This window comes from Pyrus communis, chromosome 1, assembly GCF_963583255.1.
Source record: "Pyrus communis chromosome 1, drPyrComm1.1, whole genome shotgun sequence".
Classification (NCBI taxonomy): Eukaryota; Viridiplantae; Streptophyta; class Magnoliopsida; order Rosales; family Rosaceae; genus Pyrus; species Pyrus communis.
Genome location: NC_084803.1, coordinates 25,785,009 through 25,807,807, shown reverse-complemented (window position 1 = coordinate 25,807,807; position 22,799 = coordinate 25,785,009). Strand labels below are relative to the sequence as shown.

The 22,799-nt window shown below is 36.1% G+C and overlaps 2 protein-coding genes across 2 annotated transcripts; both read left to right on the top strand.

Annotated features, from left to right (window-relative positions):
• The first annotated feature begins 9,690 nt into the window (after window positions 1-9,690).
• On the top strand, window positions 9,691-14,254 carry LOC137734297 (bifunctional aspartate aminotransferase and glutamate/aspartate-prephenate aminotransferase-like). Its single transcript, XM_068473589.1, has 9 exons — window positions 9,691-10,141; window positions 10,249-10,342; window positions 10,456-10,559; window positions 10,814-11,062; window positions 11,155-11,268; window positions 11,427-11,510; window positions 13,242-13,412; window positions 13,584-13,697; window positions 13,814-14,254. The coding sequence occupies exons 1-9, from the start codon at window positions 9,746-9,748 to the stop codon at window positions 13,952-13,954; spliced, it is 1,467 nt and encodes a 488-aa protein (XP_068329690.1). The 5' UTR covers window positions 9,691-9,745; the 3' UTR covers window positions 13,955-14,254.
• Window positions 14,255-15,755: 1,501 nt separating this feature from the next.
• Window positions 15,756-20,647, top strand: LOC137739645 (bifunctional aspartate aminotransferase and glutamate/aspartate-prephenate aminotransferase-like). The gene is made up of 9 exons (XM_068479294.1): window positions 15,756-16,170; window positions 16,278-16,371; window positions 16,488-16,591; window positions 16,846-17,094; window positions 17,187-17,300; window positions 17,460-17,543; window positions 19,635-19,805; window positions 19,977-20,090; window positions 20,207-20,647. Exons 1-9 carry the CDS (start codon window positions 15,793-15,795, stop codon window positions 20,345-20,347), a joined length of 1,449 nt encoding a protein of 482 aa, XP_068335395.1. The 5' UTR covers window positions 15,756-15,792; the 3' UTR covers window positions 20,348-20,647.
• Window positions 20,648-22,799: the final 2,152 nt, after the last annotated feature.

Sequence of the window (22,799 nt, the reverse complement as noted above, 5' to 3'; positions counted from 1 at the left end):
GAGAAGCTTGGCGGCAAAAGAATAGAACAAGTCTTTAAGGTTGTTGGAACAACATCAACCAATATCTTACTAGTTGGAAAAACGCCGTCGTTGAAGTTATTTCTAGTCATAGTAGTGGCGAAAGTTTAGCAGATCAGTTGACAATATTTTTATTTATTTATTTGTATTACACCCAAATTGATTAATTAGTTTGATTATAATATAGTCTTCTCCTGCATTTTATAGCACTTTAAGCACAAGTTTGGTACAATGTAAAAAACAAAAACAAATCATTCAACAGCTGGGAATGTTGGAATGTTGGAATGTTGTCAAACATTGTCCTAAATATAGAATTGTGCCAGTCGGTCGAGAAGTTGTCATGCATGGCATCCCTCTACACTCTCCACTAGAAGTAAGACTCGCACCAACAGGAAGGCGACACATTTGAAGTGCCGGAAGCGACCCCTGGAGGAGTGTCGGAATCGACTCGTCAATCCCTAAGGCCTCAAGGTAAAAGAGTTGCAAAGAAAAAAGGGAGTTCTTCCAAGAGTGAGTATCTGGAAAAACTTGCTCACCAAGGTGAACTGAACTTGGCGTGGGATGCGGCTAGAGATGAGGCTAAAGCTGCAACTATGCAAGCAATCTTAGCAGCTACTGAGAGACATGATGCGACTAATGAGAGACAAAGAGAACTACTTAATCAAGAAAGGGAGATGCTTAGAGAAGAAAGGATGGCGCAACAAGATCGTGACATTATGAACAAGTCTTTAGAAGTAATGTCTTCAAATTCTAAATATTTTTGGACATTGGAAAAATAGGACGTGGTGTGAAGGAGGCATGCAAGAAACAAGGGAACAAGTGGAGGGGATCCTAGCTACATAGATCCTAGCACCACATATCTAGCCCCACAAATTGGTGTAGTGACTACGTAATTTCTTATTTATTTTTAGTACTTTTGTAATTTCTTATTTACTCTTAGTACTTTATGTAAGTTCGTATTTATTTTTAGTACTTTATGTAATTTCGTATTCATTAAATTTGGTACTTTATTTAAACTAAGAGCATGTTTATTCAAACAAAAAAAAAATTACAAAAACACACCAAATAAAATTACAAAAACACACCAAGAAAACTTAAAAAAACACACCAAATAAACTTAAAAAATACACCAAATAAAATTACAAAAACACACTAAATAAACTTAAAAAAAAAAAAAAAAAAAAAAAAAAAAAAAAACACACCAAATTAATTAAGAACTTTATTCTTCCACCACAAGCTTGTTTTAAGTTTCTTCGCCTTGCTTCATTCCCCACAAGTGCTCAAGTCACTATGCTGGCTTAAGTGCATGTATGGAGCTTGCATTGAAGTATACCGTTCAATGACCCTTTGATTGTAATGTCCATCCCTTTCCAATGGCTCGTGTTGCACGGGATCTTCGATGCCGTCATGAGCAGAATATACGTGTTCTGGAATTATTGAGTGTGTCCGGTTCAAAATCATCGATGGCATTATAATCATACTCATCTTCCACAATCATGTTTTGGAAAATGTGATGAGCACAACTTGTATACTTATTTTATCCCAAAAATTAGATTTACTTGTGATATATTGAATTTAAATGTAAAGAATTACATGTCATTTGTATTTTTATGGCTAAAATAACATGATGGAGAAATATATCATAACTCTTTGATCTTTAAAGCTAGTCAAGTGAATCAAGTACTTATTTTAAAATGAAAAACTAATGAAAATGACTTGAAAACTTTGAATTTTAACGATAAGAACAAAATAAAAGGTAAACTAAATAGCACCATGATTGACTTTTTAGTGTAAAAATGTGGTTTTTTATTAAAATAAACAGCACCGGGAGCTTTTCATTAAAATTCCTTATTTTAAATGGCCATTTGTCTAGTGCTCTAATTATTTAACCATTTGTGTATTTGAAATATTAAAAGCCAAGACCACCATGTGCTAATTGATTTCAATGTGAATTGGATGCAAGATGAGAAATATAGAAGAACATGTGGCTACAATGCTTATGAAGGGTTGCTCTTATCATTTCATCTGCATAGAAGAGGAAAAAAAAAATTGCTGCTATCTTATTAATTTCTAAGGGGCAATCAACAACAAGTAAACCCAAAAGGCACAAGAGTATGTATTTCTTCATTGAGAAATAAATGAAGGTGTGTAAATGCACAAAGTGGCTATCAAGGAAGGCTTTTTATATTCGCACCCCACATTAAAATTTAGTATTAAATAGCTTATTTACCCTACTATGCAATGATAATTTTGACCTTATTAGGTTAAAAAAATTATATACACCCCAAATCACTTTTAACGTATTATTTATCTTCTTCAACTATCAAAACCCCTTCAACCCTCCATTGTTGAATAAAACCCTAACCAACGAAACTATGAACATGTTGATTGAGAAAAATTATTTTTGACGAATGAAACAGGAAATCGATGTTTCAGAAGCTTCACATGAGGTAAGATTTCATATTTTTTATTGGTTTAGTGATTTTGACGACATTGGTAATTATTTAATCTTGCTTTTGATGCGTTATTCAAGCTTCTATGTTCCTATTCAACTTTTAGGGATCATAGGGATTACATGACAAATTAAACACCTAAAATTACCACCAAATATTAAAAACTGACGACATGGGTTTTAATGGTGGAATTGAAAACAACCCACATATGCTTTAAATCCCAGGCAGCATCTTCGTCAAAATTCCAGTCGACATTTTTTGTCCAAATTAAAAGCTTTATAAGATTTGAGAAATGTGGGGTGTATAGAAAATATGGGGTGCATGTAAAAAATGTAAGGTGTATATTAAGAATGTGGGGTGTGAGGGTATTATAGGGAAGTAAGCGGGGTGTATTAAGATAATTTTTAATTGAAAAAGCAAATGTGGGGTGTATTAAGTATGTGGGGTTTATTCAACAATTTGTGGGATGTTAATATAATAAGCCATCAAGGAATTCAATTGTCATCTCTTCCTTTTTTTTTTTTGGACAAACAAAGTAAATTTCATTTAAAGAGAAAGCTAATACAAAATTAGGACAACTCCAAAAGAGAGTCCAAAATAGCCAAGCAAAAGCCCAACTCCATAACTGAAATCTACAATGAGAAGGGCCCAAAGTGAGCAGCCCCTAGTAGCAACAAAACCAAAAGACCTAGACAGCCACCTCCACCAAAACAGCTGCACCACCACTGCAAATTTGTCACCACCAACCGGATGAAAGGCCAAAGAACCAAATGGATGAACGGAAAATGGGGGTAGGCAAGCTACCTGCACTAGGAGTGCTCTCATAATCCTACCAAATAATGCAAAATGCACTTTAAAAGGGTAGTTGGTAAAAGATTCACGGTGAGGAGTGATGTTTGGAGAGGAACAAGGCAAAGAAAACAAATCTGAGACAAACTCAAGGAGGACTGAGACCAAGCTCAGAGCAACTTGAGACACAAAATGGTCAGACATAAAACAAATGAAAACTAAATGCAAATACAGATAATCTAAATCTCCAACCATGGTGGCTTGGAGAGGGAAAAGTTGTGGTGGAGTTGTGGGAAAAGAGAGAGATGGGGAAATCGGGAGGAAAGAGAAGGAGAGAATGGGAGAAAGTAAGGGAATAAGGGTGGAAAAAGGAGAAGAGGAAGAAGGGCGAAAAACAAGGAGAGATGGGAGATAGTGATGAAATAAAGGGTGGATGAATGAGTAAAAGAGAGGAGGGCGAGGAGGGAAGGGCTAGGCTGCTACCGACCTCAAGCCGAAGCAAGAGGCCGACAACAGAGAAGTTTTCAGAGGTTTAGGTGCTTTACTTTGGGGGAGGAAGATGGCACAGAGTCATAGGGAAAAAGACTGTCATCTCTTCCTTTACTTTAAGCAATAAATCGATGTTAAGTATTTGTCGGTTATGGAAAACGAAAGAAAAGTAAAAGAAGGGGAAAGACAAAGAACAAAAAGAAACGGCTGGTTTTGGTTTAATATATCAATAATGAGGTTAATCATTAATGATGATTCAAGAGGGAAAAAAGGGAGAAGCAATCAGATCATTAAGGAGAATAAGAAAAAGAAGTGGTGCGGCAGCAGAAAAGCAAGGAGTTTTAGAGGTTTTTTTTTTTTTTTTTTTTTTTTTTTTTTTTTTTTTTTGAAATCTTAGTTTTTTTTAATACGGATTCAATAATATTTTCGGTTATGTTTCGGAACTAATTTCTTTGCACTAGAGCTACGATGTAGCATACTATGAATTCTTAATTTCTCAGTTTAATTACTTATGAATTTTCATTCACTTTGAGTATCATTTTGCTATGCTTACAAGCTTGATTTTAATCTTGGTGATTGTCCACCACTTTAGGTTGAGTTGAGTGTATGTGATGCGAGTTAATGCAAATGTCATGTTGCTAATTCGATTTTAGCATCTTGCAAATGGTACCATGAATTCCTTGATGTAGATGTCATCCACTAGGTTTCATGTTGTCTCTTAGTTAGCTCCCAAATCATTAATGAATTCGTATGTATTTAGTAACCTAGATGCCATAGATTGTTGGCACATATAAGTATACGTAGTAATCTAAATGTTATAGATACTATATGAATTAGAGGAACTAGACCGTCAATTTGGATGATTACTCATTAATAATTAACGGAATTGAGTTGGATTGGTTATGGTGAATCGGATGCTCTAGTGTCTTTCGCAATTGATTGATAATTTGATTTCTTTGTTGTTCTCGTCACTTATTTAATCTCATTTGATTTTTGTTTACATTCACAATTTCAAAGTTCTTTCTCAAATTGTCAATCTTACAATTTCAATTCAAGTGCAATTTATATTTAAGTTAGATAATTAGAATTATTTCAATCTTAGTTCGAACAATCTTGTGCTTGCCTACTATACTACTTTACGATTTGTACACTTGCGAGCATTAAAATTTGAACTTAGTTGGGTTGATTTCGGTTAATCTAATTTTGGCAACAGAATGATACACATCTTACAATCAAACAATTTGGTAGCACCTCTTACAATCGCTAAACGAGCTTGGAGGATACCGAAACAATGTTCCACACACTTCCTACATCCCTCTTGACATATTGCAAAGTGTTTTTTTGTGGATGTGGCTCTGTTTTGACAAATGATGTCCACCTTGGGTAAATGTTGTCTTCTAGGTAGTATGCTACCTCGTACTTAGTTCCATTGATCCAATATGCGACTTTCAATGCTTTTTCTTGCAGCACCTCGTTGAACATTGGAGATTGGGCAATGACATTGAGGTCATTTTGAGCTCTTAGAACATTGAAAAAAGCATGCCAAATCCATGCGTCAAATGATGCCACCGCTTCCAAAAAGATACTTTTGGCTCTTTTTCTGTCACCATAACCTCCTTGCCACGCACTTGGGTAGTTTTTTCAGGTTTAGTTTATACAGTCGATGCTTCCAATCATGCCAAGAATGCCTCGTATCTCACCCTTCTTCAGAAGCTTTCGCAGATTTATTGGCGTGGGTTTCCAAATGTACTCATTGGTGTATATAGCTTCAATTGTGGAGCAAACCCTCATCAGGGGCTCTAGAACAGTTGATTTTCCCATTCTTATAATCTCATCCACTTGGTCTATAGATGCTCCATATGCAAGCATACACAAAGGTAGCAATAATTTTTTGCTCAAGAAAGAGACCTATAACATGAAAAACATCTTTTTTTTTTTTTTTTTTTTGCACAAAGTATAGATTATAGTTGCATAAAGCAATCACAATTTTTTTTTTCTTGAACAAACTTCGTTGTATTTTAAAATGACGTCTAAAAACTTCATCAAAGAATACACTATTGGGGATAAAATAATATTCCAAGAGATCCTTACCTCGTTTTTCCATCTTTCTATCCAAGTTTGCGGAACGCCTAGGTTTGGAGATCTCATCCACAACTTGCATGACAGGACAGGAATGTGAGGCTCTCTCCCTTCTAAGTTCATCATCATCTTCCTCTTCTATTATGAACACCTCATCTGCACCATCCTCGAGATTGAACAATTCTTCATCTTCCTCAAACAATTTTTTCTCTAACTCATTGATTTCTAACAATCTCCTTGAAGAAGGCATTGTAAGAACTCAAGATTTATAAACTATGGAGAATGATTATGAGCTAGTTTGAGTTTGGTGTATGACTTATGATGGATGTAGGGTTTATATGGACAAAAAAGAAAAGATGATGTTATAGATAATGTCATGTGGCACGACATGATTGGTTAAAAATCTTGTTGATATCTATTGTAAAGGATTCTAAATAGACAGTGACACATGGTGCGACGGGATTGATTCAAAATCTTATCGGAAATCTATCTACAAAATTCTTATAGAATCATGACATGTGGCACTACGAAATTGGTTAAAATTCTACTTAAAATCTATCCACAAAAATTGTACTTTTGATAATGACACGTGGCGTGACAAAATTGGTTAAAAAATCCTATCCAAAATTAAAAATAAAATTATTTTTTTATTTAACCAAAAAAAAATTTAATAATATTTTAATACGAATTGACTATGTTATTCAATTTAGGGGTGAAGATACACTTGGGCAGTTGCTATTCATTACAGTCAATTACTATTCATTTGGGTGGATTGAATTGATTATTGCCCAGGGGGTTTTTAGGGGTGGACTTGCTCTAAGTGCTATTAGTGTTCACTTCCATAGCAAAGGAAAGAATCAAGTTGTTCACCTAACTCAAGTATTGTGAGTCTATGCTGAAGAAGGTCATATGTTGTGAGTGTATACACACTTCAACCTAAAATCTTGTTCTAATCGATACATAAGATAATTATTTTGTTGTTGTTTTATTACTTTATATGATTTACCAAGTCAACGTAAACTATAGTTTACAATATTCATCTTGTGAATTTTTGTAAGAGAAGCAGTATCTATATCACCAAATTTTTCAACAATTCATATATATGGCATGAGCAGAAGCCAATGAGCAACAACAGTCAATACTTGCTTTCAACTAAATTGTAACTCCACAGATATTAAACTTGAAGCCCATTAGTATGTTTATGGTTAATTTGTTTCTTTAACTTTTTTCTTGCTGTTGATTGTGTACTTCCTCTAATTTTGTTCACTAAACTTTTGCTTTCTATTTTCATGCAGGACAAAAGATCATTCTACAAATACCTGTTCGAAAATACTCAGATATTCGCTTCCCACTTCACAATTTTATTCGCAATTTCTCAACCCCTTTCGGTTTTTAGATTCTTCGGTCATTCATGTAATGTGTTCGATTCCAACTCCAACAATATAAAGTATTTATGTGGATTATGGTCACAGTATTGAATAAAGTTTCTGTTAAATTTCAGGTAGACGGACTATAGACCCACTCTAATAACACCGATACTATCTTCACTTGGCCACCTGCTCAATCCCTCAAGTGTGGGGTTTTAAATTTTAATACAAAAGGGAGTGGGGTAATTTTATTTAAAGGGCTTGTTCTCAAGTGTTATGGCCAATGTGGGACAAATGAATTCTAACACTTCCCTGCACGTGAAACCTCATTTTATGGGTCACATGTGAAGTTCCACACATCGGCAACCACATGGAGCCAAGCCGGGGCTCACCCGTTTGCGCGGGGCCAATGGGAACCCACCCATTTACGTGGTATCTCTTGGCCTACATAGAGCCAAGTCGGGGCTCACCCATTCGCGCAGGGTCAAAGGGGACCCACCCGTTCACGTGGTAGTACGGGCCCATCCCCGGACTTTGATACCATGTTAAATTTCAGGTAGATGGGTCATGGGCCAACTCCAACAACATCAATATTATCCCCACTTGACCACCTACTCAATCTGTTAGGTGTGGGGTTTTAAGACAAAAGGCCTTGGTATTAGTTAGAATGGGGTAATTCTATTTAAAGGGTTTGTTCTCAAGTCTTTTGGCCGATATGGGACAGAGGAATTCTAATAGTTTCGACCTACATAAAACATTTTAAAGAACGTGTAGCATCCCTAATGACCAAAATACAAAAAGTTAAACATAAAAAAAAAAGAGAAAAAAAAAGTTAAAAACATAAAAATTGTATATGACCAAAATAAATTTGAATTTAAAAAAAGTAACAAATTTTAATTTCAGAAGCACATTTAATAAAATAAAATCACTATTTGGCGGTTATATATAATTCATATGAATATATATATTAATTAGGAGTCAACTTCTATCTATTGAGATGATAAATAGATTAGGGTGGTGGTATATGTTGAAAAATACAGGGTCTAATTGCTATATTAAATCACACAGAAAATTAAGAAATAATTCATGCAATTATATATCAAAACAATGCATGCACATGAGCAGTGTTTAAAATATCGAAATCAGTGGAAATATCGATGGATATAACGAATATCGATGTCGATATTCATTGCCTTCGAGGGAAATGGTGGAAATTTGCTCAAAAACATGGAAACTTAAAATTATTTTTTAGGGAATGTCATATAAAGTTACAACACACGTATGAATCAAGAATTAATGATTAGATACTGTGTAAACAATAAGTATGTGATATGTGAGAAGAAAAACTTCTTTCTAATGACATGTAATAAAATAAAGCATTTCACTACAATGAATAAATTATACATAACTTAATTGAAATTTTCATCATGAAAGTAGCATAAGTTTTATTGAAGTAAATTAATACCATAATGAAAGAAATTAAATAATAAAGAATGCATAGGCTCATGGATATTTTCTGCAAATTTTCTGCAAATTGTCTACAAACATTGGATATTTCTTAAAAATATCGAGGAAATTGACTGATTTTTTGAAATATCGCAGATATGGGTAAAGTTGAATTTTTGGATATTTCCATAGAAATATCGAGCATATCCATGATATTTCAAATACTACACATGAGTAACCAATGTTAAATGAACATGACATAATGGATTAGAAAAACCTAGAAAATACGGTCGAGGCAAGTGTTGGACACTCTATCCTTAAGACAAGTTTACACCCCACTATGGTACTTATGGTTGATCAGCGCTTGTCTCCCAAGATACAATGACCACATCCTTGTAATCGTAGCACCCCAAATCATAAGGCTCCATGAACCACGATTGTGTTGAAAACTCTCTCATATGTACTCAATGAGACTATCTAATATTTAGTCCACTATATGTATACATATATGCATGATTAAAAGTTGTTTTATGTTTATAGGGACTTCCCTATTTATAGATTTTGAGATACATCTTTGGAAAGCATGTGCTTATTCATGAAGAGACAAAAGTTACAACTTTTCATTTGAATAGACACATCTTTTTACCAAAAAGGCTTCACTTCTAATTTCCATTCAATTAATAAATTTAATAATTTAATAATATAATAATATTATTATTAATTTTCTAACAGTATTCATACACTTATTTTTACTTCTAAAATAGTCAATCAATTTCCGATTATCGAATCAAATGAATTAAACAATATCGATTGATAAAAATGGGTGACTCATGGCATCCCATCTACCAATTTGCACTGATACAATCGCAACTTGCAAATCCGCACACATAACACATTTTTACCTTAAAACCCAACCTAACTTGCATATTCAACCCTCAACACTCAATTCCGTCAGTCTTCCCACCAACCCCCGCTCCATCTGTCTCTTTCGCTATTCCTTTCCATATTTAAAAAAAAAAAAAAAATATGCAATTTTCCAATTCACCAAACCCAATTTGGAGGAGGAATCCAATTCCAACAACACCACCTCCTCCCCCAGCCCCAATGGCCGCCTTTTCCCTCCAAACCTCCTCCTCCTCCTCCTCCTCCTCCTCCGGCATTGCCCGTCTCAGTTTCGAAACCCGCATCCCCGGATCCAATTTGGGTGCAGACCCGAAATCCGTTTATTTTCCTTGTCAGCCTCGTGTGCTTCCTCTTAAGCATCAATGCAACAGTCAGAGTAAATCAAGAGGAGGAGTGGTGATGGCAGTGGCAGTGAGTGGGAATGACCAGAGCCAAGTGGAAGTTGACGTTTCTCTGAGCCCACGAGTCAACTCCGTCAAGCCTTCCAAGACTGTTGCCATTACTGACCAGGCCACGGCTCTCGTGCAAGCCGGAGTGCCCGTCATTCGATTGGCTGCCGGTGAACCTGATTTCGATACCCCTTCCGTCATAGCTGAGGTACCTTCTTCTTCCACCTTTTCATTCCATATCTTTCTTTGTGTCAATTCCCAGTTGCGAATTATGGGTTGTTTTCAATATATTTACTTATATTTTTGTTTTCAAAGGCCGGTATTAATGCGATTCGTGAAGGATTCACGAGGTACACACCAAATGCAGGAACTTTGGAGCTGCGCCAAGCAATTTGTCATAAGCTCAAAGGTTCGGCTTTTTCGGTTTTTCTTTCTTGTGCTCGTTCTTGAATGTTGAGATATATGTTATATGTTATATGGTTTGAGAACCGGAGTTGTAAGTGACGATTTATATTTTCTTAGAGGAGAATGGGATCACTTACACACCGGATCAGATCGTAGTTAGCAATGGAGCCAAGCAGAGCATTGTTCAAGCTGTGCTTGCAGTTTGTTCCCCAGGAGACGAGGTTACTTTCTCTATATCTATTACTCATGAAATCAACATTAGGCTAGGTATCTTAATATGAATTCATTATATCATTTTTCATGATGTCCTTGAATTTCGATTTGGAAGTATGTTAGTGCAGAGAAACCAAGTTGGCCCGATCATTAAGGAATGGTCTTTATCTTCATTTTTCTGTTTTGGTGTATATGCTAGTGGTTATAGTTGCATTCCATTGAATACTTGTGAAGGTGACACACATTTACGGATAACTCATAGGTTATAATTCCAGCTCCATTTTGGGTGAGTTATCCTGAAATGGCAAGGATGGCCGATGCAACTCCTGTGATTCTTCCAACAAGCATCTCCAATGATTTTCTCTTGGATCCAAAACTTCTCGAATCCAAACTCACGGAGAAGTCAAGACTGTTGATTCTTTGTTCTCCATCCAACCCCACAGGGTCTGTTTACCCCAAGAGTTTGCTTCAAGAGATTGCTAAGATTGTAGCAAAGCATCCCAGGCTTTTGGTACCCTCACTCTACCTGAACTGAAAGACCTGTACTTTATTGCCTGCACCTTAACATTTGAAACCTGAAGTTTCCACTACTGTTTCATTCAGGTTATTTCTGATGAAATATATGAACACATAATTTACGCACCGGCAACTCACACAAGCTTTGCATCCTTGCCAGGCATGTGGGAGAGGACTCTGACAATCAATGGGTTTTCCAAGGTAACCATATTTTTAACACTGCGTTGATTTTATGCTCCTTTTCTGCAAAGGTGGTGTTTCCATGTTAAATCTAGATTCTAGATAACTGGTGAAAAACAAAACCCTGAGTGGTAGGTTTGATGCTGAAGGTTGACATTCATAAGGTGGTACTTTTGTAGGCTTTTGCAATGACTGGTTGGCGACTTGGATATATTGCCGGGCCTAAACACTTTGTTACGGCATGTGGAAAGCTCCAGAGTCAGGTATTTTGTACCATACATCTTCCAAATATATCTTCACGTCATTTAACATGTGATGATGGCACGTTTCTTACTAGCTGTGTTATTCAAAATTTCTTCTTTTCTTGTTACATTTTCACATTCGTTATCAGTCATGGGGTTGGATAAATCGTAAAACACTTTGAATACACACTGAAAGGGGGAAAAAAAATCTATGATCCTTTCCACACACAGAAAAATTGATAATATCTGAGCTATACATTCATAAAATATATTGAGGGTAATGGTAATTTTTCGAACTGATTTCATGTTTGATGTGGTTAACATTGTCAATTAAAGTTCATTCCTTGATTGGAGTTTTAAATATGGATTTAGTGGTGGAAATCTTTTGTTGAATTTTGAAATTATGATACAAGTACAACCGGTGGGATGTGTTGTAATGAGCTTAATGGGCGGACCACTTGTTTAACATTTACCATTACATGAACTTAAACTGACAGCTGAACATGTTTTTAATATTGTTGATAGTCAACCACATCAAAGTAACTAAACACCACTATAGTTGAGAGACAGTTCTTAAGAAGCAGAGAACAACGTGGGTATGTGGGTCGCTGCTGTGGTAATAATTCTTGTCATCGGGACCTTCTTTTCAACTTCCAGCCCAACAATTTGTTTTTCTCTGTTTCAGGGGTGGTATAGTCAATAAAAGTTCCTTTATCTGAAAAAACCACTGATCGTTGTGGACATTGTGGTGAAAAATGTCCAAAGTTTTTACAATTCGAATGTTGCCGCTCAGTTCTAGTTTCACAACAAGAGCCACCACTAGCTCGTGCACTCTTCGAAATAGGACTCACCAAATGGTTGGCAGAAGTGGATCCACCATAGGATTTTTTGAATTCACTTTCCTTTCCACGCATTTACAACTGATTTATTTATTTTCATATTCAAATATTCTTTAACGGAACTCTGTTAGGTATTCCATTTTGTACTCTCAGCCAGTTGACTAGTTCATTTCTTCTCAAGTTCCTACTGCAAATGAGTTTTTGGTTTCTCTTCCATTTAGATTACCACCTAATTAATAAATCCAAGCCCTCAGCAAATTGAGGTATACTTTAAATTGTTGTCTGTTTGGTAATCATCAATATCTAATATCAAATATGTTTATGCCCCCATTCTTGCGAAGCGGCTGAAGATGAGAAATCAGCGTTCCTTTTTCCTACCTTCATCGTTGCTTTCTCAACATAGTAGAGTTTGAAAGCTATTTTCCATCTCATTTTTCAATCAACTGATTTCCTTCTTGTTGCCTGCACGGGCTTAGTCAAAACCTAACTCTTGACAAGAGTTATGCATTTGTAACCATTCTGCTTGAAGAAATACGAGGACTTGGGAGAAAAGAAAGGATGTATAATCGTGAGTGAGTTCTAATATGTCCTAACCCCTCCTTTGCCACCCCTAATTTTAACCAACGCATAGTTAATTTGTATATACAGTTTATTACTCGTGGGACAGGGTTCTTGTTTGCAAGTTCAAACCCAAGTTAAGGTGATGGACGAGTAATTGTTATCATTGTTGTAGGAAAGCGGTTGTTGAAAGAAATCAGGGATAATATGATTTCACCTACTTTGGAGGTTTATATTTGGACATCCCTAAGTACTTGAATAAGCTTTTAGATGTCAATATATATGTACATATGCATATATGTTTTTGTTTTTGCAGTTTGCTACACAGCTAATCCCAGTGTAATATGGCATATAGTTCACCTCAGGTGCCAGTAGTATATCACAGAAAGCAGGAGTTGCCGCCTTAGGTCTCGGTTATGCTGGTGGAGAGGCAGTTGCTACTATGGTTAAAGCATTCAGGGAGCGACGGGATTTCTTGGTCAAAAGCTTTGGCGAACTTTCAGGTGTCAGGATTTCAGAACCCAGGGTACCAACTTAATGATCTGTTTATTTCCCCAATGTTTTTCTGTGTTTCTTTTTTCCCCCTTGTCTTGGAGTATACAAGTCCTTTGACGGATTAATTTTGTGCATCTGTTAATTTCTCTTTTTATTTTCCTTGCTATCCAAATTTCTTCATTGTCTCGCTTCTCACTTTCAGGGAGCTTTCTATCTCTTCATAGATTTCAGTGCTTACTATGGAATGGAGGCTAAGGGATTTGGTAAAATTGAGAATTCAGAGTCCTTATGCCGTTACCTACTTGACAAGGGCCAGGTATGCATCACTTCTGCTTGTCGATTGCTATTTTGGAAAATCAATATTCTAATAGCTATGCTAGTTTGAAATGTCGATGATGTAATAAAATGCTGACATGGGTTGTTCATTTACAGGTTGCACTAGTACCAGGAGATGCGTTTGGAGATGATACGTGCATACGAATCTCCTATGCAGCATCCCTTCCCACCCTGCAGGCAGCTGTGGAGAGAATTAAGAAAGCACTTGTTGAACTAAAGCCCTCAGTCGGTGTTTAACGAAAACTAAAATGTTTCCGGTATTGCCACTGTTCTACATGTTGTGACTCTGTATTCTAGTTTCTGTTTTGAAGTTATGCATAAGTTGGTCACGTCGGGGACGTCTAAAATAATTCTTCCGGCGTTGTATTTAATAGTAATGTAAACACAGGCGTGTTTGTTTCGTTGAATGGGATTTCAAGAATTCGAAACTCATTTTTTGACTGGGTTTTTCTTACTGGAAAAACTATTGAAATCCGACATTTTCAGTGGAATATCTGGAAATATTGGAAATAAAATGGCCACAGTTTGAGGACTTTATCAACTTGCATTCTATATGCTTAAGTTATGCGTTTTCCTTCTTTTTTTTCCTTCTCCACATTTTGGTCGTATGCAATAGTAAAAAAGGAAAAATAAAGTTTTTATTGTTGTGAACTTGAGGATATGTGTGCAATAGAATATAAAGGAAATAAAATACTATTTTTGAGGTTCAGCAAGTGTGCATATGTTCTCAGGACAGCAGTAGGACTTTCTTTTATTATTTGAAATAATAGGAGTAAAATATAACGCTCACTATTTTCTCTCCTCACTAGCTTGACTCACTGGTATTTTCTCCTGCATCTCTTCTTTCTTTTCTCTCTTTGTTTACTTTCTTCCATATGTTTTTCTGTTCTTTTGTGTTATTTTCTTCAACGCAAATACCTCTTGATATAGAGGTTTGCATTCTTCCTTGGTCATATCTAGTTGACTATGTTTATCAACTTAAGAGTCTTACCAGAACTTTTTTTTTTTTACAACATTGTAAAGCTACGGTCATATTTGGTTGCCTATTACTATGGGCATACAAACCTTCATTTACAACATTTGTTTATTCTTTTATCCTAACGTTCACACAACTTGATGATCTATTCCTAGCATTAGGATGAAGGAACCATTCTTCCTTTAATGTCGACGTGGCATCAATTTACTATACAAATCTCATGGCGGAACTATTCCTTTTTTTTTTTTTTTTTTTTTTTTTTTTTTATCACAATCTAAAGATCATCACTAAAAAAGTTTAATCAATTTGAAAACCGTTTAGACATTAATCAATTTGAAGATCGTTTAGACATCTATATGTGTTAAACAAATTAACTTTCTATCTTGAGGATGTTACTTATTATTATTAGTTAGTCTCCAAATTGCATGAATTTTTTTAAAGGTGATCTTTATATGATAAAGACTTCGAATATGACATTTGTAAAATGAAATGATGTCATGCCGTTATGAAATGAGGAGTGGCTCCAAGCATTGTTCACTATTATAAACTATTTTTGTTTACTAGAGGTGGATTATAACTTGAGTGCAAGGAATAGATACCATGCTTTGATCAACTCACCTAATCACGTTTGCGTAAACTAGAACTTTTCTTATTCACATTCACAGCATGCATCTTGTAGACATATTCCTGTCCTCCTAGTAGACTATGCTTCAAATACTCCAACATAATCAGCAAGGCCTTCAATTGTAATGGGTTAAGATTACTTGTCCAAAGGAAGGCTCCCCCAAAAGATTACCGTTTCAAAAGCAATACAATAACCGGAGGAAAAGAAAATCCCCGGAAGTGCTTTTGTGCATGACATCTTCAGGAAGCTAAGGACTAAAGGACCCCCTCATCCAAAGCCAAAGCCAAAGCCTAAGCTCTTGACTTACACCACAAGTAAAGCAATCTCAAATAGGAGGAATACTCTTTCTTCAACTCTGGCCTTTCTCATTTCTTTTCGTTATATATAACCTGCACATACGATGACAAAAACTACCAAAATCCAATTTGGAGGAGGAATCCAATTCCAACAACACCACCTCCTCCCCCAGCCCCAATGGCCGCCTTTTCCCTCCAAACCTCCTCCTCCTCCATTGCCCGTCTCAGTTTCGAAACCCGCATCCCCGGATCCAATTTGGGTGCAGACCCGAAATCCGTTTATTTTCCTTGTCAGCCTCGTGTGCTTCCTCTTAAGCATCGCTGCAACAGTCAGAGTAAATCAAGAGGAGGAGTGGTGATGGCAGCGGCAGCGAGTGGGAATGACCAGAGCCAAGTGGAAGTTGACGTTTCTCTGAGCCCACGAGTCAACTCCGTCAAGCCTTCCAAGACTGTTGCCATTACCGACCAGGCCACGGCTCTCGTGCAAGCCGGAGTGCCCGTCATTCGATTGGCTGCCGGTGAACCTGATTTCGATACCCCTTCCGTCATAGCTGAGGTACCTTCTTCTTCCACCTTTTCATTCCATATCTTTCTTTGTGTCAATTCCCAGTTGCGAATTATGGGTTGTTTTCAATATATTTACTTATATTTTTGTTTTCAAAGGCCGGTATTAATGCGATTCGTGAAGGATTCACGAGGTACACACCAAATGCAGGAACTTTGGAGCTGCGCCAAGCAATTTGTCATAAGCTCAAAGGTTCGGCTTTTTCGGTTTTTCTTTCTTGTTCTCGTTCTTGAATGTTAAGATATATGTTATATGTTATATGGTTTGAGAACCGGAGTTGTAAGTAGTGACGATTTATATTTTCTTAGAGGAGAATGGGATCACTTACACACCGGATCAGATCGTAGTTAGCAATGGAGCCAAGCAGAGCATCGTTCAAGCTGTGCTTGCAGTTTGTTCCCCAGGAGACGAGGTTACTTTCTCTATATCTATTACTCATGAAATCAACATCAGGCTAGGTATCTTAATATGAATTCATTATCTCATTTTCCATGATGTCCTTGAATTTCGATTTGGAAGTATGTTAGTGCAGAGAAACCAAGTTGGCCCGATCATTAAGGAATGGTCTTTATCTTCATTTTTCTGTTTTGGTGTATATGCTAGTGGTTATAGTTGCATTCCATTGAATACTTGTGAAGGTGACACACATTTACGGATAACTCACAGGTTATAATTCCAGCTCCATTTTGGGTGAGTTACACTGAAATGGCAGGGATGGCTGATGCAACTCCTGTGATTCTTCCAACGAGCATCTCCAATGATTTTCTCTTGGATCCAAAACTTCTCGAATCCAAACTCACGGAGAAGTCAAGACTGTTGATTCTTTGTTCTCCATCCAACCCCACAGGGTCTGTTTACCCCAAGAGTTTGCTTCAAGAGATTGCTAAGATTGTAGCAAAGCATCCCAGGCTTTTGGTACCCTCACTCTACCTGAACTGAAAGACCTGTACTTTATTGCCTGCACCTTAACATTTGAAACCTGAAGTTTCCACTACTGTTTCATTCAGGTTATTTCTGATGAAATATATGAACACATAATTTACGCACCGGCAACTCACACAAGCTTTGCATCCTTGCCAGGCATGTGGGAGAGGACTCTGACAATCAATGGGTTTTCCAAGGTAACCATATTGTTAACACTGCGTTGATTTTATGCTCCTTTTCTGCAAAGGTGGTGTTTCCATGTTAAATCTAGATTCTAGATAACTGGTGAAAAAACAAAACCCTGAGTGGTAGGTTTGATGCTGAAGGTTGACATTCATAAGGTGGTACTTTTGTAGGTTTTTGCAATGACTGGTTGGCGACTTGGATATATTGCCGGGCCTAAACACTTTGTTACGGCATGTGGAAAGCTCCAGAGTCAGGTATTTTGTACCATTCATCTTCCAAATATATCTTCACGTCATTTAACATGTGATGATGGCACGTTTCTTACTAGCTGTGTTATTCAAAATTTCTTCTTTTCTTGTTAGATTTTCACATTGGTTATCAGTAGACCTGACAATTTATTACACGACCCGTTAACACGACACGAAAATAACGGGTTTCGGGTCAACACGATAACTAATCGGGTCACATGATTTAGTATTATGTTTTACATTTTTTTGGGTCAAATTATGTTTTTCTTTTCATTTTTATTTATTTAAAATATAATTTTCTTAACGGGTAACAGGTCAGGTCATATTACCTGATAATATTAACGGGTTGATTTCGGGTCGGGTCATATTACCCGTTTACTTTAACAGGTATTACACGACATGACCCGTTAAGCTATCGGGTATGACACGAAAACGACACGAACACGAGAAGCACGACACGAATGCCAGGTCTAGTTATCAGTCATGGGGTTGGATAAATCGTAAAACACTTTGAATACACATTGAAAGGGGGAAAAAAAAAATCTATGATCCTTTCCACACACAGAAAAATTGATAATATCTGAGCTATACATTCATAAAATATATTGAGGGTAATGGTAATTTTTCGAACTGATTTCATGTTTGATGTGGTTAACATTGTCAATTAAAGTTCATTCCTTGATTGGAGTTTTAAATATGGATTTAGTGGTGGAAATCTTTTGTTGAATTTTGAAATTATGATACAAGTACAACCGGTGGGATGTGTTGTAATGAGCTTAATGGGCAGACCACTTGTTTAACATTTACCATTACATGAACTTAAACTGACAGCTGAACATGTTTTTAATATTGTTGATAGTCAACCACATCAAAGTAACTAAACACCACTATAGTTGAGAGACAGTTCTTAAGAAGCAGAGAACAACGTGGATATGTGGGTCGCTGCTATGGTAATAATTCTTGTCATCGGGACTTTCTTTTCATCTTCCAGCCCAACAATTTGTTTTTCTCTGTTTCAGGGGTGTTATAGACAATAAAAGTTCCTTTATCTGAAAAAACCACTGATCGTTGTGGACATTGTGGTGAAAAATGTCCAAAGTCTTTACAATTCGAATGTTGCCGCTCAGTTCTAGTTTCAGAACGAGAGCCACCACTAGCTCGTGCACTCTTCGAAATAGGACTCACCAAATGGTTGGCAGAAGTGGATCCACCATAGGATTTTTTGAATTCACTTCCCTTTCCACGCATTTACAACTGATTTATTTATTTTCATATTCAAATATTCTTTAACGGAACTCTGTTAGGTGTTTCCATTTTGTACTCTCAGCCATTTGACTAGTTCATTTCTTCTCAAGTTCCTACTGCAAATGAGTTTTTGGTTTCTCTTCCATTTAGATTACCACCTAATTAATAAATCCAAGCCCTCAGCAAATTGAGGTATACTTTAAATTGTTGTCTGTTTGGTAATCATCAATATCTAATATCAAATATGTTTATGCCCCCAATAATCTAGGTTCTTGCGAAGCGGCTGAAGATGAGAAATCAGCGTTCCTTTTTCCTACCTTCATCGTTGCTTTCTCAACATAGTAGAGTTTGAAAGCTATTTTCCATCTCATTTTTCAATCAACTGATTTCCTTCTTGTTGCCTGCACGGGCTTAGTCAAAACCTAACTCTTGACAAGAGTTATGCATTTGTAACCATTCTGCTTGAAGAAATACGAGGACTTGGGAGAAAAGAAAGGATGTATAATCGTGAGTGAGTTCTAATATGTCCTAACCCCTCCTTTGCCACCCCTAATTTTAACTAACGCATAGTTAATTTGTATATACAGTTTATTACTCGTGGGACAGGGTTCTTGTTTCCAAGTTCAAACCCAAGTTAAGGTGATGGACGAGTAATTGTTATCATTGTTGTAGGAAAGCGGTTGTTGAAAGAAATCAGGGATAATATGGTTTCACCTACTTTGGAGGTTTATATTTGGACATCCCTAAGTACTTGAATAAGCGTTTAGATGTCAATATATATGTACATATGCATATATGTTTTTTTTTTTGCAGTTTGCTACACAGCTAATCCCAGTGTAATATGGCATATAGTTCACCTCAGGTGCCAGTAGTATATCACAGAAAGCAGGAGTTGCCGCCTTAGGTCTCGGTTATGCTGGTGGAGAGGCAGTTGCTACTATGGTTAAAGCATTCAGGGAGCGACGGGATTTCTTGGTCAAAAGCTTTGGCGAACTTTTAGGTGTCAGGATTTCAGAACCCAGGGTACCAACTTTATGATCTGTTTATTTCCCCAATGTTTTTCTGTGTTTCTTTTTTCCCCCTTGTCTTGGAGTATACAAGTCCTTTGACGGATTAATTTTGTGCAACTGTTAATTTCTCTTTTTATTTTCCTTGCTATCCAAATTTCTTCATTGTCTCGCTTCTCACTTTCAGGGAGCTTTCTATCTCTTCATAGATTTCAGTGCTTACTATGGAATGGAGGCTAAGGGATTTGGTAAAATTGAGAATTCAGAGTCCTTATGCCGTTACCTACTTGACAAGGGCCAGGTATGCATCACTTCTGCTTGTCGATTGCTATTTTGGAAAATCAATATTCTAATAGCTATGCTCGTTTGAAATGTCGATGGTGTAATAAAATGCTGACATGGGTTGTTCATTTACAGGTTGCACTAGTACCAGGAGATGCGTTTGGAGATGATACGTGCATACGAATCTCCTATGCAGCATCCCTTCCCACCCTGCAGGCAGCTGTGGAGAGAATTAAGAAAGCACTTGTTGAACTAAAGCCCTCAGTCGGTGTTTAACGAAAACTAAAATGTTTCCGGTATTGCCACTGTTCTACATGTTGTGACTCTGTATTCTAGTTTCTGTTTTGAAGTTATGCATAAGTTGGTCACGTCGGGGACGTCTAAAATAATTCTTCCGGCGTTGTATTTAATAGTAATGTAAACACAGGCGTGTTTGTTTCGTTGAATGGGATTTCAAGAATTCGAAACTCATTTTTTGACTGGGTTTTTCTTACTGGAAAAACTATTGAAATCCGACATTTTCAGTGGAATATCTGGAAATATTGGAAATAAAATGGCCACAGTTTGAGGACTTTATCAACTTGTATTCTATATGCTTAAGTTATGCGTTTTCCTTCTTTTTTTTCCTTCTCCACATGTTGGTCGTATGCAATAGTAAAAAAGGAAAAATAAAGTTTTTATTGTTGTGAACTTGAGGATATGTGTGCAATAGAATATAAAGGAAATAAAATACTATTTTTGAGGTTCAGCAAGTGTGCATATGTTCTCAGGACAGCAGTAGGACTTTCTTTTATTATTTGAAATAATAGGAGTAAAATATAACGCTCACTATTTTCTCTCCTCTCTAGCTTGACTCAGTGGTATTTTCTCCTGCATCTCTTCTTTCTTTTCTCTCTTTGTTTACTTTCTTCCATATGTTTTTCTGTTCTTTTGTGTTATTTTCTTCAACGCAAATACCTCTTTATATAGAGGTTTGCATTCTTCCTTGGTCATATCTAGTTGACTATGTTTATCAACTTAAGAGTCTTACCAGAACTTTTTTTTTTTTACAACATTGTAAAGCTACGGTCATATTTGGTTGCCTATTACTATGGGCATACAAACCTTCATTTACAACATTTGTTTATTCTTTTATCCTAACGTTCACACAACTTGATGATCTATTCCTAGCATTAGGATGAAGGAACCATTCTTCCTTTAATGTCGACGTGGCATCAATTTACTATACAAATCTCATGGCGGAACTATTCCTTTTTTTTTTATTTTTTATTTTTTTTTATCACAATCTAAAGATCATCACTAAAAAAGTTTAATCAATTTGAAAACCGTTTAGACATTAATCAATTTGAAGATCGTTTAGACATCTATATGTGTTAAACAAATTAACTTTCTATCGTTGAATGGGATTTCAAGAATTCGAAACTCATTTTTTGACTGGGTTTTTCTTACTGGAAAAACTATTGAAATCCGACATTTTCAGTGGAATATCTGGAAATATTGGAAATAAAATGGCCACAGTTTGAGGACTTTATCAACTTGTATTCTATATGCTTAAGTTATGCGTTTTCCTTCTTTTTTTTCCTTCTCCACATGTTGGTCGTATGCAATAGTAAAAAAGGAAAAATAAAGTTTTTATTGTTGTGAACTTAAAGGATATGTGTGCAATAGAATATAAAGTAAATAAAATACTATTTTTGAGGTTCGGCAAGTGTGGATATGTCCTCAGGACAGCAGTAGGACTTTTTTTTATTATTTGAAATAATAGGAGTAAAATATAACGCTCACTATTTTCTCTCCTCTCTAGCTTGGCTCGCTGATATTTTCTCCTGCATCTCTTCTTTCTTTTCTCTCTTTGTTTACTTTCTTCCATATGTTTTTCTCTTCTTTTGTGTTGTTTTCTTCAACGCAAATACCTCTTTATATAGAGGTTTGCATTCTTCCTTGGTCATATCTAGTTGACTATGTTTATCAACTTAACAATCTTACCAGAACGTTTTTTTTTTTGACAACATTGTAAAGCTACGGTCATATTTGGTTGCCTATTACTATGGACATAAAAGCCTTCATTTACAACATTTGTTTATTCTTTTATCCTTAACGTTCACACAACTTGATGATCTATTCCTAGCATTAGGATGAAGGAACCATTCTTCCCTTAATGTCGACGTGGCATCAATTTACTATACAAATCTCATGGCGGAACTATTCCCTTTTTTAAATTTTTTTATTTTTATCACAATCTAAAGATCATCACTAAAAAAGTTTAATCAATTTGAACACCGTTTAGACATTAATTAATTTGAAGATCGTTTAGACATCTATATGTGTTAAACAAATTAACTTTCTATCTTGAGGATGTTACTTGTTATTATTAGTTATTCTCCAAATTGCATGAATTTTTTTAAAGGTGATCTTTATATGATAAAGACTTCGAATATGACATTTGTAAAATGAAATGATGTCATGCCGTTATGGAATGAGGAGTGGTTGCAAGCATTGTTCATTATTATAAACTATTTTTGTTTACTAGAGGTGGATTATAACTTGAGTGCAAGGAATAGATACAATGCTTTGATCAACTCACCTAATCACGTTTGCGTAAACTAGAACTTTTCTTATTCACATTCACAGCATGCATCTTGTAGAAAAGTTAAGTACAATGTGAATCTAATAAAAAGAATGGTACAATGTGAATAGAATATATGGGCAGAGAGAGAGAGAGAGAGAG

Excerpts from the sequence above, each read along its gene's own strand:
- LOC137739645 (XM_068479294.1), top strand. The coding sequence starts at position 15,793 with ATGGCCGCCTTTTCCCTCCAAACCTCCTCCTCCTCCATTGCCCGTCTC. Across the intron at positions 16,592-16,845 it reads TTTGTTCCCCAGGAGACGAG|GTTATAATTCCAGCTCCATT; the intron begins GTTACTTTCTCT and ends GATAACTCACAG. Across the intron at positions 17,301-17,459 it reads CAATCAATGGGTTTTCCAAG|GTTTTTGCAATGACTGGTTG; the intron begins GTAACCATATTG and ends GTACTTTTGTAG.
- LOC137734297 (XM_068473589.1), top strand. The coding sequence starts at position 9,746 with ATGGCCGCCTTTTCCCTCCAAACCTCCTCCTCCTCCTCCTCCTCCTCC. Across the intron at positions 11,063-11,154 it reads CAAAGCATCCCAGGCTTTTG|GTTATTTCTGATGAAATATA; the intron begins GTACCCTCACTC and ends TGTTTCATTCAG. Across the intron at positions 13,413-13,583 it reads TCAGGATTTCAGAACCCAGG|GGAGCTTTCTATCTCTTCAT; the intron begins GTACCAACTTAA and ends TCTCACTTTCAG.